The following is an 11,569-nucleotide window of genomic DNA, read 5'->3' on the forward strand; positions in this document are numbered from 1 at the left end:
GCTAAGATAGTTGAGGAGTTTTCTTCCCACTAAACCATAAGAACATTACTGAGGTCAGGCACTAATGTTCAGTGATAAAGCCTCAAGGCCAACATTACTGGAAAAATGGCACTGTGATATTTGCTGAGCTTGTGCTTCATCATTGATTTTAATGTATAAAGTGGAAACAAAGAGCCACTCTCCACAGAACCCATTACAGTCATGAAATGTATAAACTTGGAGGGTTTTATTCTGACCATTTGTCAACAAAAGGCAGTGTGTCCTCAAATTAAAAATATCATTTATTAATGGTCAGACATAGCTCATTTGTGCTTGTCTGTTTTAAACAACATAAAATGTATTTGTTGCTCTGTAGTTGTTCTGTTGTTAGCATTGCAAGTGAGCTTCAGTCTCAACAGGAAAGACTTTGCAAGGCTCTCTCTTTCTCTCCCTGTCTTTCTCACTATCTTTTACTGTTAGCTCATTTAGACACCAGATTCACCTAAATTATGACACATCTTTAATGTTATGTTGCTGTGGTTATTTTGTGGCAGCTTTCCGGCTGGCATCCCTGCTGTGTTAGCTTGTCTTGCTAAAGCTCCCGATTTGCAGGAAGTCTTAATCCGCCTCCTTCCCCTGCTCCATTCTCTCTCTTTCTCTCTCTCTCTCTCTCCCCATAGAAACTTCTGGGCAATTCTCTGCTGAAGCTGGAGGGTGACGACCGTTTGGACATCAACTGCACTCTGCCTCTCACTGACCAGGTATAAAAACAAACATGTAAACAGAGTTAAAAACCTAATTGGTCAGCTTTCTAGTTAGACATCACCATGCTGGATGTTTCTTTCTTTCTTTTAGTTTTTTTAAAGCTCTGGTGATCTCGTCCTTTCTTGCAGATTGTCTTGGTTGGTTCTGAGGAGGGTTTGTATGCTCTGAATGTGATAAAGAACTCTTTGACTCACATCCCGGGCCTGACCTCCGTCTTCCAGATCCAGATCCTGAAGGAGCTTGATAAGCTGCTGATGATCACTGGTCAGTTAATGGAGGCCATTATATTGAAGTTATTTTATGATATTATCAGATTTATGTTTTCCTCGTACACTGTTTCAGCTGTAACATAATGCTTCTGGATAGTGTGCATTTATTGTAACACATTACATCACATTATGGTTATCTTTTAGAAGCCATAATGTGTGCTTTGAAGTAACAGCGAACGAAAGTGTTGAAGTAAAGAGAAGATGATGCGCATCATCTCACACTTGGCATGTTTGATGTGTCATTCAGGGGAGGAGAGGGCACTGTGCCTGGTAGAGATCAAGAAGGTGAAACAGTCTTTGTCACAGTCCCATCTCCCAGCTCAGCCTGACCTCAACCCCTTCATCTTTGAGACAGTCAAAGGATGCCATCTCTTCTCCTCTGGAAAGGTGAGTCATGTTGTAACTTGCAGGGAGCAGAGTCCTTGTGGACTGTTATTGGGTCTGAGTTAAGGAGCTGAACATCACAGTAATGGCATCGTGTTGTGTGCTGCCTGATTGCAGAATTGTTCTTTCTTTACAGATTGATAATGGGCTCTGTATTTGTGCTGCAATGCCCAATAAGATTACAATCCTGCGGCATAATCAAGGCCTCAACAAGTTCTGCATCAGAAAGGTGAATGAGCATTAAAAGTGAACCGCTTACAGTGACGAGACCTTTATTGTGAACAATGGACTTTTTTTTTTCTAGGAAATATAGATGCTCTGTTTTTCTTCTAGAAATAATGAGTTTTAAAAAAATAAAAAAAATCTTTTTTTGTGTGTGTGTGTTTGCAGGAGATTGAGACATCAGAGCCTTGCAGCTGTATTCACTTCACTGGCTACAGTATCATTATCGGCACCAACAAGTTCTATGAGATTGAGATGAAGCAGTATGTACTGGAAGGTCTGTCAAATGCAGCATTATTGTTTCTTTAGTATTATTTCTTTACAACCAGATGGTGCTCCAACAAAGTCCACTCAAGGGTGTTTCTGTCTCTGTTGGGTTCCAACATTCACACCTGAACAAGCTGAATGATACTAATGATTTCTCTCTGCAGAGTTCTTGGATAAAAACGATGTGACGCTAGCGTCAGCTGTCTTCGCGGCATCCTCCCACAGCTTCCCCATCTCTATCATCCAGGTCACCACGGCTCCACAGAAGGATGAATACCTGCTCTGTTTCCATGGTTAGACAGTTACTTCTGCTGGCAAACCCTCTCAGTTGAATGTGTATACACATCCCCAAACTAGTGGATAAACAAAGTTGTGGATTCTAAGATTCTAAGACAAACTGTCTTAGAATCTGTATTTGACAAGCGATCTCTAAGCATTTCTAAAGTCATTGTTTTCTTTTTTGGTTACATATTCTATGCTAAATTTAAATAACTCATTTTGTTTATGTATTTATTTTTTGCAGAGTTTGGTGTGTTTGTGGATGCATATGGCCGCAGAAGTAGAAGTGAGGACATCAAATGGAGCCGTCTGCCTCTCTCATTTGGTAAGTGTAAATCTGCATGTTTACTAGAAGCGTAGTTTCTTTGGGCACCGGGTGGAGCAGGTGACCATATCCTGCGAGGCTCAATGCAGTGGCCTGGGTTTGAGTCTGACTCTGGGCCTTTTGCTGCACGTCTTCACTCTCTCCCTGCTTTCCTGTCTGGTCTTCACTGTTCTCTCAAATAAAGGCCAAAAAGCCCAAAAATAGTTTTCGTGATTTAAGGATTTTTAGGTTTTTTAAAATAACAAGTTGTATTTCTGTATTTCAGCCTATAGAGAGCCTTACCTATTTGTGACCTACTTCAACTCTCTGGACGTCATTGAGATTCAGGGACATGCGGCTCTTGGGTAAGATTGTTCTCAGCTTTTTTAAATTGTTTATCATGTTCTTTTTATTTTCCAACTTCGAATTCTGCCATGGCTGATTTTTCTTCTCTTTTTCCAGTCCTCACTCATACGCACATCTGGATATCCCTAACCCACGCTACCTTGGCCCCGCCATTTCCTCTGGAGCCATATACCTGGCTTCATCCTATCAGAACAAACTTCGGGTCATTTGCTGCAAGGGCAACCTTGTCCAAAGCCAAGACGGTGGAGATCTGCAGCGTAATGGCTCTGGACGCAGGTAATGACACACAAATAGCATTAAATACCATCTGCCAGTCACCTTTGTACATAGCATCCCAAATATTTGGAAACTGGTTTGTAGGTCAGAGATGTACATAGAGGGAGATTTCTAAGCACGCTCCATCCTTCTGTTCTGTGTACACTGGTGTTAATGAGTCACTGGGCCTAGCTGGCACTGAGGGGCACAGGTTGGCATCTATAGGTCGTAAGTTTGGCTTAAATGTTTGAACTAGTTAAAAAACAAAACAAAAAAAAAACAGGAGAGTAATGCCATCATTTTGTCTTTTGCAGGAAGAAGAGTTCATTTTTTATCTGTAGCAGATTTTAAAAAATGTTGCCGTCATCATTCTTTATTTTACCTAAATTACTTTTTAAAGTTCTGTGTCAAATGTAGAAAGGAAATTTTTGAATAAAGACTGACATCTTCCCTTTTATGACTGGTCTGTTACTCATCGTGACGCTTACTGACTGTGCTTTGCAAGTCAAAGCTTTGTTCTACAGTAATTGTTGTCAGTGACAGAATCCACTCTTATTTAGGAAACCAAATTGAATTTATATGATCAGTCTGTTCTGATTACAAATAGCAGTGCTGTGTATTTATATATTAGCTTATTAAATCAGCTTAATTGCAAGTCCATCAATCTCACCAAATCTGCTGAGTGACCAGAGTCCCACAGTGCCAAACTAAGTCCAAGAACTGAGACAAATAAAAACATTGCCCAACATTTGCCCAATGCTCCTTTTTTCCCTTTTTTTTTTTCTTCTTTATTTTAACCTTGGTTCCTCCCGACAGTCCCAACAAGCGTGGTCCTCCTTCCTACAATGAGCACATCTCTAAAAGGCTGGCAGCCAATCCTCTGGTCCATGGAGACCCAGGCACACCACACCGTTACAGAGAGGCTCGCACAGAGTTTCGGCGGGACAAGTCCCCAAGCCGTCCACTGGAGAGAGAGAAGTCTCCTGGCAGAATGCTGGAAAGCCGGATAGTGGGCTCGCCTGGTCGAGCCATGGCAGACCCCCGGTTGGAGCGATCACCAGGCAGGGCCATGGCCGACCCTCGCATGGACCGCTCCCCTGGCAGGATGATGGATGTTCGTAGGGAGAGATCCCCTGGACGTTTTGAAGAGCGTCAAAGGCTTCATACTGGCTCCGGACGCACACCCATAAACTCTGTTAACAAGGTTTGTCAAGAAATTCTGCATTACATTAACTTAATGTGTAACTGTTAGCAATTAGCTGAATATTTTTGTGTTTTATTGACATACATTGGAAACTGTTGGAGTATGGTAAAAGGTTCAGTACAAAACTTCGGCGTTTCCATCCAGGCGGTTGATTCAGTGGTTCGTGATGCACTTATGCTGCTTTTATGACAGTAGTGGGTTGTGATATCTTGTTTTGAGTGAAATACTATGACTATAGGATGGACTGTTACAGACCTTTAAGGAGTATAAATTTCTCCCCAGACTTTATAGTCTTGCAGTGTTCATGTCGTCTTTTACATTTGTTTAGTTTTGGCTTATACTGTGGATTTTCATGACACTACAGGTGTACTTAACATGGAAAGACCAGCTTTCAAGGCTGTGGACCCTTAGTCTAACTCTTGTGTTAGTGTACATTTTGACTCTCAAAATCTGTGTATTAACCTGACTTCATGTTGTTGGTTTTACCCTACAGGTGTGGGATCAGTCATCTGTTTGAAGGACAAAAGACCCTCGTGTCCGCTGTGGAAGAAGAAGTTCATGTTTGAAAAGAGAGAAGATGTAGCGGAGAACCAGTGAGAATGTTACCAACTCATGATGAAACACTGCCACACATCTGTTTTGCCCGATATCCAAAGTGAAAAACCCATGGAGGAAAACAACTGTAGCTGTCAGAACGTAGCGAGCACCAGATAAATAAAGAGATGTCATTAGTATCAGGTTATAGTTTTAAATAAAGGTCAACAAAATGCCATATTAACCACCTGAGCAGGGTTTTTTGCGATGCATTGGAGCATGTGTTCTCTACTCCGAGTAGGGATTAGTAATTATATATAATTTCTTCTTCCACAAAGAAAATCTGAGATGAGTTCTCAAGTTAAGACTACTGGGTTTGGCTTGCTTCATTTAACTCTAGCAGCATTAACTACAATGGATAAGCACAGCCATAGCAAGTGATGCCTATATATTTAGTCATTTTATTCAAAATGCCATTAACACATGTGGCTCATTTCCACATGTGCTGTCTACAGCAGCTACAGATCAGGGCAAATGTGTAGCAGATCACCTGTTGTGACACTGAGTATCACTTCTGGCTCCAGCCCTGTGCTCACATGTTAACACACAATCGTTATTGGCTAATTACAATCATTTTCAGCTCGGTCCTTGGTCAGTAATGCTGACCGGACTCGGCTGAAGCATGAATAAACTGAATCAAAATTAATTAATATATAATCCCTCCCAAAAAATACACTCTGTAGAACCACACACTGAAACTGCACTACCCACAATCCCCAGCAGCAATGGAGCAGGACCTTTCTAAATCTTCAGAACGCTATCTGACTGTAAATAGACGAGACATAATTTTATATATATTAAGAAGGAATTTCAAGGCTGGATAAGCCGTGTCTATTTTTGTTAAAGGAAAAAAAAAAAAGTGACAGTGTGTCCTCTTGAATGTCCGATGAGTATTCTTTTAATGTCCAAACGTCCTTTATCAAGTGAGTGATTGTATCTCAAACAAACTTGTGTATGCACTTCCATCTGTCAAAGGCAAAACCTCAGTGCTGACCTAAACGACGGGAGGGAAAAAAGATCATGTTTGAAGCTTAAAACATAGTACTTGAGCATTTCTTTTTGTACAATGTCCCCTGCTGTTGTATATAACCCAAAATTGTTTAAAGTGAAGATGAAGAAAAAATCTTTTTGTTTTGTTTTTCTTTTCCCTGATCCGTTAATGGCATGGATATATATATATATCTCGAAAATGAAACGGGGTGTTGTCTTCTGCTTCTGCCTCATTTGGGTTATATTTTTAATCTACATTTTTAAAAACAAAGCACGTGAATAACACTTTCTATCTTTAAACTCTCATGTATTTGCACAGTAAATTCACACAACTATATTATATAACTTTTTTTTTTCCTTTAAGGCATTCTTGGCAAGTTAAAACATCCAGTCCAATCACAACAAATGCTAAAGTCCATCCACGCTCATTCGGTTCACGTGGCTAAGATGGATGCATTTCTGTACATCATGATCTGATGTATAGAAATAGAATATTTTGTGGATTTTAGCAGTATTTTTTTTTGAATGTAAACAAACAAGATGCCAAACTTTAACTTGCCCAGTTTGCCTGTCAACAGTTAGGCGCTCACTAGGAGGATTTCTTCGCCTTTAAGTCCCCTATGATTATTTTTAAGATGGTTAAAATCTTCCTGAATGTATTTTAAAGCCAATACAGCCGATTCGTTGGTCTCAATGTTCAACAACAACAAAAACAAAGCACCAAATGCTTTAAATTGCACATGTCTTCTTCTCTCTATAGGACTCTGTACAAAAGGGTTATCCATCGTATTTGATTTTATTTTTCGATTCTTTTAAATTTGTATTCTCATTCACATGATCTTGAATCATAATGCTGTAACGCTGGATATGATATTGATGTCTGCTAACAAATGTTTAATTAGCGTTCCCTGTAGAGATTTTGTCACAGAGTATTAAATATTATAATCATTGCATTTCACTTCGATTGTGCCTCCTTCTGTTGTGCTTGTGTGTCTCTTTACAAAGACATTTCAACTTATCTCTGAGTGGATAAGCATCATAAAACAGTCACCTCTGAAGCATTTACCCTCTCTGTTTCAAGACGGCCAGTGACACGGCCATTTGTCCACATCCATTGTGTTGGAGAAGGTTTCGTCTATTTATAGGTGTCTGATCCCAGCGCTCAGCCTGCCATTCCAGTCACAGTAGCTGCAGCGGCTGCTTGATCTGAGAGGAGCTGAAGAAGAAGCCTTTTTTTTTTTTTTTTTTAACAATAGCATCTGCGTCCTGGGTTAACAATAACTCATCTAATTGTGTCCTCTACACGCTGCGAGACAACACAGACGGCATCTGCTGCTGGTTCGTCCATCGCAATTTATTTAGCAGTAAGACGATCGAGTGCGAGGAGGCTTTAAGTTTATTTAGACCACTCACCTCCCAACCTCGGCTCATTCAGCTCATTTTCACGCGCTGTCACTTTTCTTGACCTGGGAGCCCCGAGTGATGGGGGATGATTTGTTAATGGTGCTGAGAGACACATTGTAAGGACGTGTTCAGTGTCTCACGCAGTATGTCTCACCTAGAGCTGTTGACATCCATGAGCTTAGTACCGCAATCCCTGTGATGAATCTCAACAGTGTGAAGAAGACTGAAGATGCCACTTGATGCTCTGGCTTCTTTCAATTCCTATCTATCTATTAAATTAAGTTAACCATTTGTAGGGACCCAGAACCCACTAAACGACCTGAAAATCTGACATTTTGCCATAAATATCATCAATTTGAATTACCTTGATAGAATAAATTAAGTGATTTAATGTAAGAGCAATGCTGTAATGCACTGCTTTGTCTGGCCAAGGTAAGCAGAGCCAAAGATATTATGTGAAGAAGCATGTTAGAAAGGTTGGCGCTAACACAGACCTGACAGGTCAGTAAATAACACATAATGAGCTGGTGCTTTTTCAGGCACTCTCATGCATTTAATCAGATGGGGAACAAGAAATGATTGGCACACAGATCAGAGTTAGAAAGAGACAGTGAATTCAATCTGCAAATGCTTTGCTCTAATACACTGACATAATCTTTCACAGATCAGGTTTTAGTTCTACATCTTTTGGGCATTTCAAATTCTCAAATTGATTTGTTTTATATTCATTCCCACTGGGTAAATACAGTTTATATTGTATGTCTTAAGAAGTATGTTCTTATTTCTCTGCAGTACTTAAATACTTTTTGAATGTAAAGGCTCACAAGCCTGTCAGTGCTACTGCAAAAGAGGCGGGCAGAAGTTTATCGGTCACACAAACCTCTAATCATGTCACTTATGCATTTTTGATTAACCTGTGGCTATCATAAAGATCGGTGTGTCACAGAGGTCGAGTTAGGTAGGCTAGTCCAATGTTCTCCTTTCATTTTGCTTTTATAAATAATGCTGTCTATGGAAAGACTATGGACCAACAGATTGACAGATCACACTCTTGCTTTTGTTTTTACTATACAGCACTCTCATTCACTTACAACAATTGCAGTCAGTAGTTCGTACAGACAAGACAATGCCCTGTGGATGGAGTCTTGTTTAAAGTGATTAAGTGCTTTCACCTTCAGTCTGCTCTTGATATTCTAGACCAGTTATTCCACTCTCTTTGTCAAATGCCAATCAGGACTCCACAGGGTGAGCGGCTATGTATGAGAGTGTGTGAGCATGCGATACTGTATATGCTGTATGAAGCATCATTTACCTGTCACTTCCTAAAGAGGGCATAGTTTATAAATATCATCCACTGGAGCGGAGGGCGGAGGGCTACAAAAGGCCACCCACAGCCTCCCTATTGTACACTGGCATCATTGTTGGTCTGACCTCCCAGCTGCTCAGCCATGGTAAGTCTGTGTGTGTGTGTGTGCAGTGTTTGTTGGGAGGTGTGTCTTATGGCTTTGAGGATGCTGCAATTGTTTTGATGAGATAAATAACAGTTTTTCACCTGCACATCATTTAAAAGCACAAATATTTAGCATTTTTGCGGGGGGGATGAAAAGATGACATAACTTTTATTTAATTGTTTGTCAGCAGCTGTTTTGCTGTTTAAACTGCTTTTTCTTACAAAGATGCTTAATCCTATTTATTCATCTCTTCTGACATGCAGTTTTACCTGAACAAACGTGTAGTTTCTGCTTCACCTCTCCTGTCTTTGTGCTAAAAAAGGCCCCCAAGAAAGCCAAGAAGAGGGCAGCAGAGGGAGCCAACTCCAATGTGTTCTCCATGTTTGAGCAGGCCCAGATCCAGGAATTCAAAGAGGTGAATGCTGCTGAAACCACTTTCTATTTCACGGATTTCCATTTGGCAGAGAACTGCCGAGAAATATCGCAAAGGGTGTATTAATATGCGAGTCGGCTCACCAAGGTTCAGGCATTTCTGCATTAAAAAATAAACTGCACAACGCATTACACAGAAAGGTCTCCACTTTCTTTCTTTGTCTTTCTACTTGCATTGTTCATTGTGGCAGTATGCGCACCTGTCTGTTTGCCCGCTTGCTGGCTTGACAGCAGTAAGGCTTGCGGTATGCTGGTATGAGGGACAGTGGTGCCCAGACATCCAGACTTTGTCATCAGTGATTAGGCTGCAGATGAACTGCAGGGCATGCCCAGGATGCCAGACTAAATCCAAGGGGAGGGGGGAGGGTAACGCGTTATAAATACTAAACAGTGTTCATATATAAAGATGGCCTACCAAAAATTTAAGAGAACCCAAAAAAATAAAACTGTTTGATGTGACTCTGGATGCTTTTTTTTTTTTTTTCCTGTGCTCTGATCTCAGGCCTTCACCATCATGGACCAGAACAGAGACGGCTTCATCGACAAGAACGATCTGAGGGACACTTTTGCTGCTTTAGGTATGTGGACACCAGTCAAAGAAACACTCAAAGTCTTCATCTTCGCTCATGCCGTGCGTTTACATTGACTCTTTGGTGCTGCAGGACGTCTGAATGTGAAACAAGAAGAGATCGACGACATGCTCAAAGAAGCTCCTGGCCCAATCAACTTCACCGTCTTCCTCACCATGTTCGGTGAGAAGCTGAAAGGTAAAAACTGGCCGGCCAGTAAAAACTACATCTAAGTCATGAACACAGCATTGATGCGAATGTATCTCAGTGCTGTTTTGATGTTCCCAGGTGCCGATCCGGAAGAGACCATCCTCAATGCTTTTAAAGTCTTTGACCCTGAGGGTAAAGGGGTCCTGAGGAAGGACTAGTAAGTGGCTTCTCACACTTGTCACGCGGCATCAGCTTGCATATGCAAATTTATTGCAAGTGAGCAAGCTGCCGCTCACAGTTTATGACTCAGTCTGACTGCAGTCATTCATCCTCACACAGCTCAGCTCCACAATGATTAAAAACCATTGTGACCTGTACAGTTCATTCACTTGTGAAAAGAAGTCTCGTCATCTCTACAGCGTTTTTTTTCCCCTTCCTTTTTTCCTCCTCTCCAGCGTGACACAGATGCTAACGACACAAGCCGACAGATTCTCAGCTGAAGAGGTACATTGCAGTCCCCCAGCCCATGCTAATTATCATCATTATAACAGTTTTGTGAGTGTGGGTGAGTTGAATTGAAGAAAAAAAAAATACAAGGATGAACGTCATCATGACGACCACCTGCGTCCACGTCAGACACATTTTCATGCAAAAAAACAAAAACCCCTGAGTGAATCATCTTAACACCCTTTTTATGCACACTGGGTTATGGGCTGTGTGGGGATAACATCTGATAAAAGTGGTGTTAATGTCTCCCTTTCTGTTGCTTAGATGGAGCAGATGTTTGCTGCCTTCCCCCCGGATGTGGCTGGAAACCTGGACTACAAAAACCTGGTTCACATCATTACTCATGGAGAGGAGAAGGACCAGGAGTGAACCTTCATTTAAATGCATTCGAGAAGTAGAAAGTCAGTTTGTGTACCCAGCTATGACTCGCAACTGACTCACTGCACATAAAGGAAATGTGGACTATTTACTCAGCTTTTATGACACCATTGCTTCTGTATTGTCCTCACTCGAGAGCAGGGGGAGGATCCTGACAAATAGTCTTTTTCCAGCCTGTAAAAATGGGAAGTTTACAGCATCAAACATCATCAAGTGTCGTGCTCTTTTTCTGCTTTATCCACAGCATATCCCCCACATTCACCTGAGACTGATTAAATTATTTTTCCTTATCATTTTCTATACTAATAACCACATGCCTGTTTTTACCATAGCCACTTGTTAGGTCTTTGCTTGTCAGTCTAATAAAGATTTTTAAAGCTACGAGAGCTATGATTCTGCTGTTTTTGCTCAGATTATTGAATGCCAGTGTGGGGAAGATGGTACAGACTCGATAAAGCCTGATTTCCAGTGAATTGTCATTACCTATTCAAGGATCATACAATTACTGCCTGAACAGATGACTATACCAGATACTCCTTAAAATCCATGTTAGGTAGTGCATCTGAGTACTTAAGAATAACGAGCATGTGCAGCTGGTGAGCCTGTAGAATCCAAAACATGCCTGCATCAGTGTCTGTGTGTGCGCAGAAAGTTGGGTGTGTGTTGGATGTGCGTGGAAATGTTTGGCTACTGAAACAAAGGGCTTTACTAAGACAAAGCCCTGTTGTTATTTTAGTGTTGTGGTGATGTAAAGAGGGTAATGCTATACTGAGGAGTTGGGGGGGAGGTTGCTCACAAAA

The 11,569-nt window shown here is 41.1% G+C and overlaps 2 protein-coding genes across 5 annotated transcripts in view; both read left to right on the forward strand.

The window, feature by feature from the left end:
- Nucleotides 1-6,825, forward strand: part of cita (citron rho-interacting serine/threonine kinase a) — a 38,874-nt gene extending 32,049 nt beyond the window's left edge. For all 4 annotated transcript variants that reach the window (XM_005731296.1, XM_013910385.1, XM_013910384.1 and 1 more), the window contains 11 exons: nucleotides 660-740; nucleotides 873-1,008; nucleotides 1,261-1,400; nucleotides 1,534-1,626; nucleotides 1,788-1,896; nucleotides 2,051-2,179; nucleotides 2,410-2,490; nucleotides 2,756-2,834; nucleotides 2,932-3,111; nucleotides 3,907-4,294; nucleotides 4,788-6,825. In XM_005731296.1, coding sequence (XP_005731353.1) covers nucleotides 660-740; nucleotides 873-1,008; nucleotides 1,261-1,400; nucleotides 1,534-1,626; nucleotides 1,788-1,896; nucleotides 2,051-2,179; nucleotides 2,410-2,490; nucleotides 2,756-2,834; nucleotides 2,932-3,111; nucleotides 3,907-4,294; nucleotides 4,788-4,811 — 1,440 coding nt within the window. In that variant the 3' untranslated portion in view covers nucleotides 4,812-6,825. The remainder of the gene's footprint in view (nucleotides 1-659; nucleotides 741-872; nucleotides 1,009-1,260; nucleotides 1,401-1,533; nucleotides 1,627-1,787; nucleotides 1,897-2,050; nucleotides 2,180-2,409; nucleotides 2,491-2,755; nucleotides 2,835-2,931; nucleotides 3,112-3,906; nucleotides 4,295-4,787) is intronic.
- A 1,840-nt stretch (nucleotides 6,826-8,665) lies between these two features.
- On the forward strand, nucleotides 8,666-11,150 carry myl2a (myosin, light chain 2a, regulatory, cardiac, slow). Its single transcript, XM_005731298.1, has 7 exons — nucleotides 8,666-8,733; nucleotides 9,056-9,148; nucleotides 9,668-9,743; nucleotides 9,828-9,932; nucleotides 10,023-10,101; nucleotides 10,340-10,388; nucleotides 10,656-11,150. The coding sequence occupies exons 1-7, from the start codon at nucleotides 8,731-8,733 to the stop codon at nucleotides 10,758-10,760; spliced, it is 510 nt and encodes a 169-aa protein (XP_005731355.1). The 5' UTR covers nucleotides 8,666-8,730; the 3' UTR covers nucleotides 10,761-11,150.
- Nucleotides 11,151-11,569: the final 419 nt, after the last annotated feature.

The sequence above is a fragment of the Pundamilia nyererei genome, unplaced genomic scaffold (assembly GCF_000239375.1).
Source record: "Pundamilia nyererei isolate P.nyererei 1_Seehausen unplaced genomic scaffold, PunNye1.0 scaffold00042, whole genome shotgun sequence".
NCBI lineage: Eukaryota > Metazoa > Chordata > Actinopteri > Cichliformes > Cichlidae > Pundamilia > Pundamilia nyererei.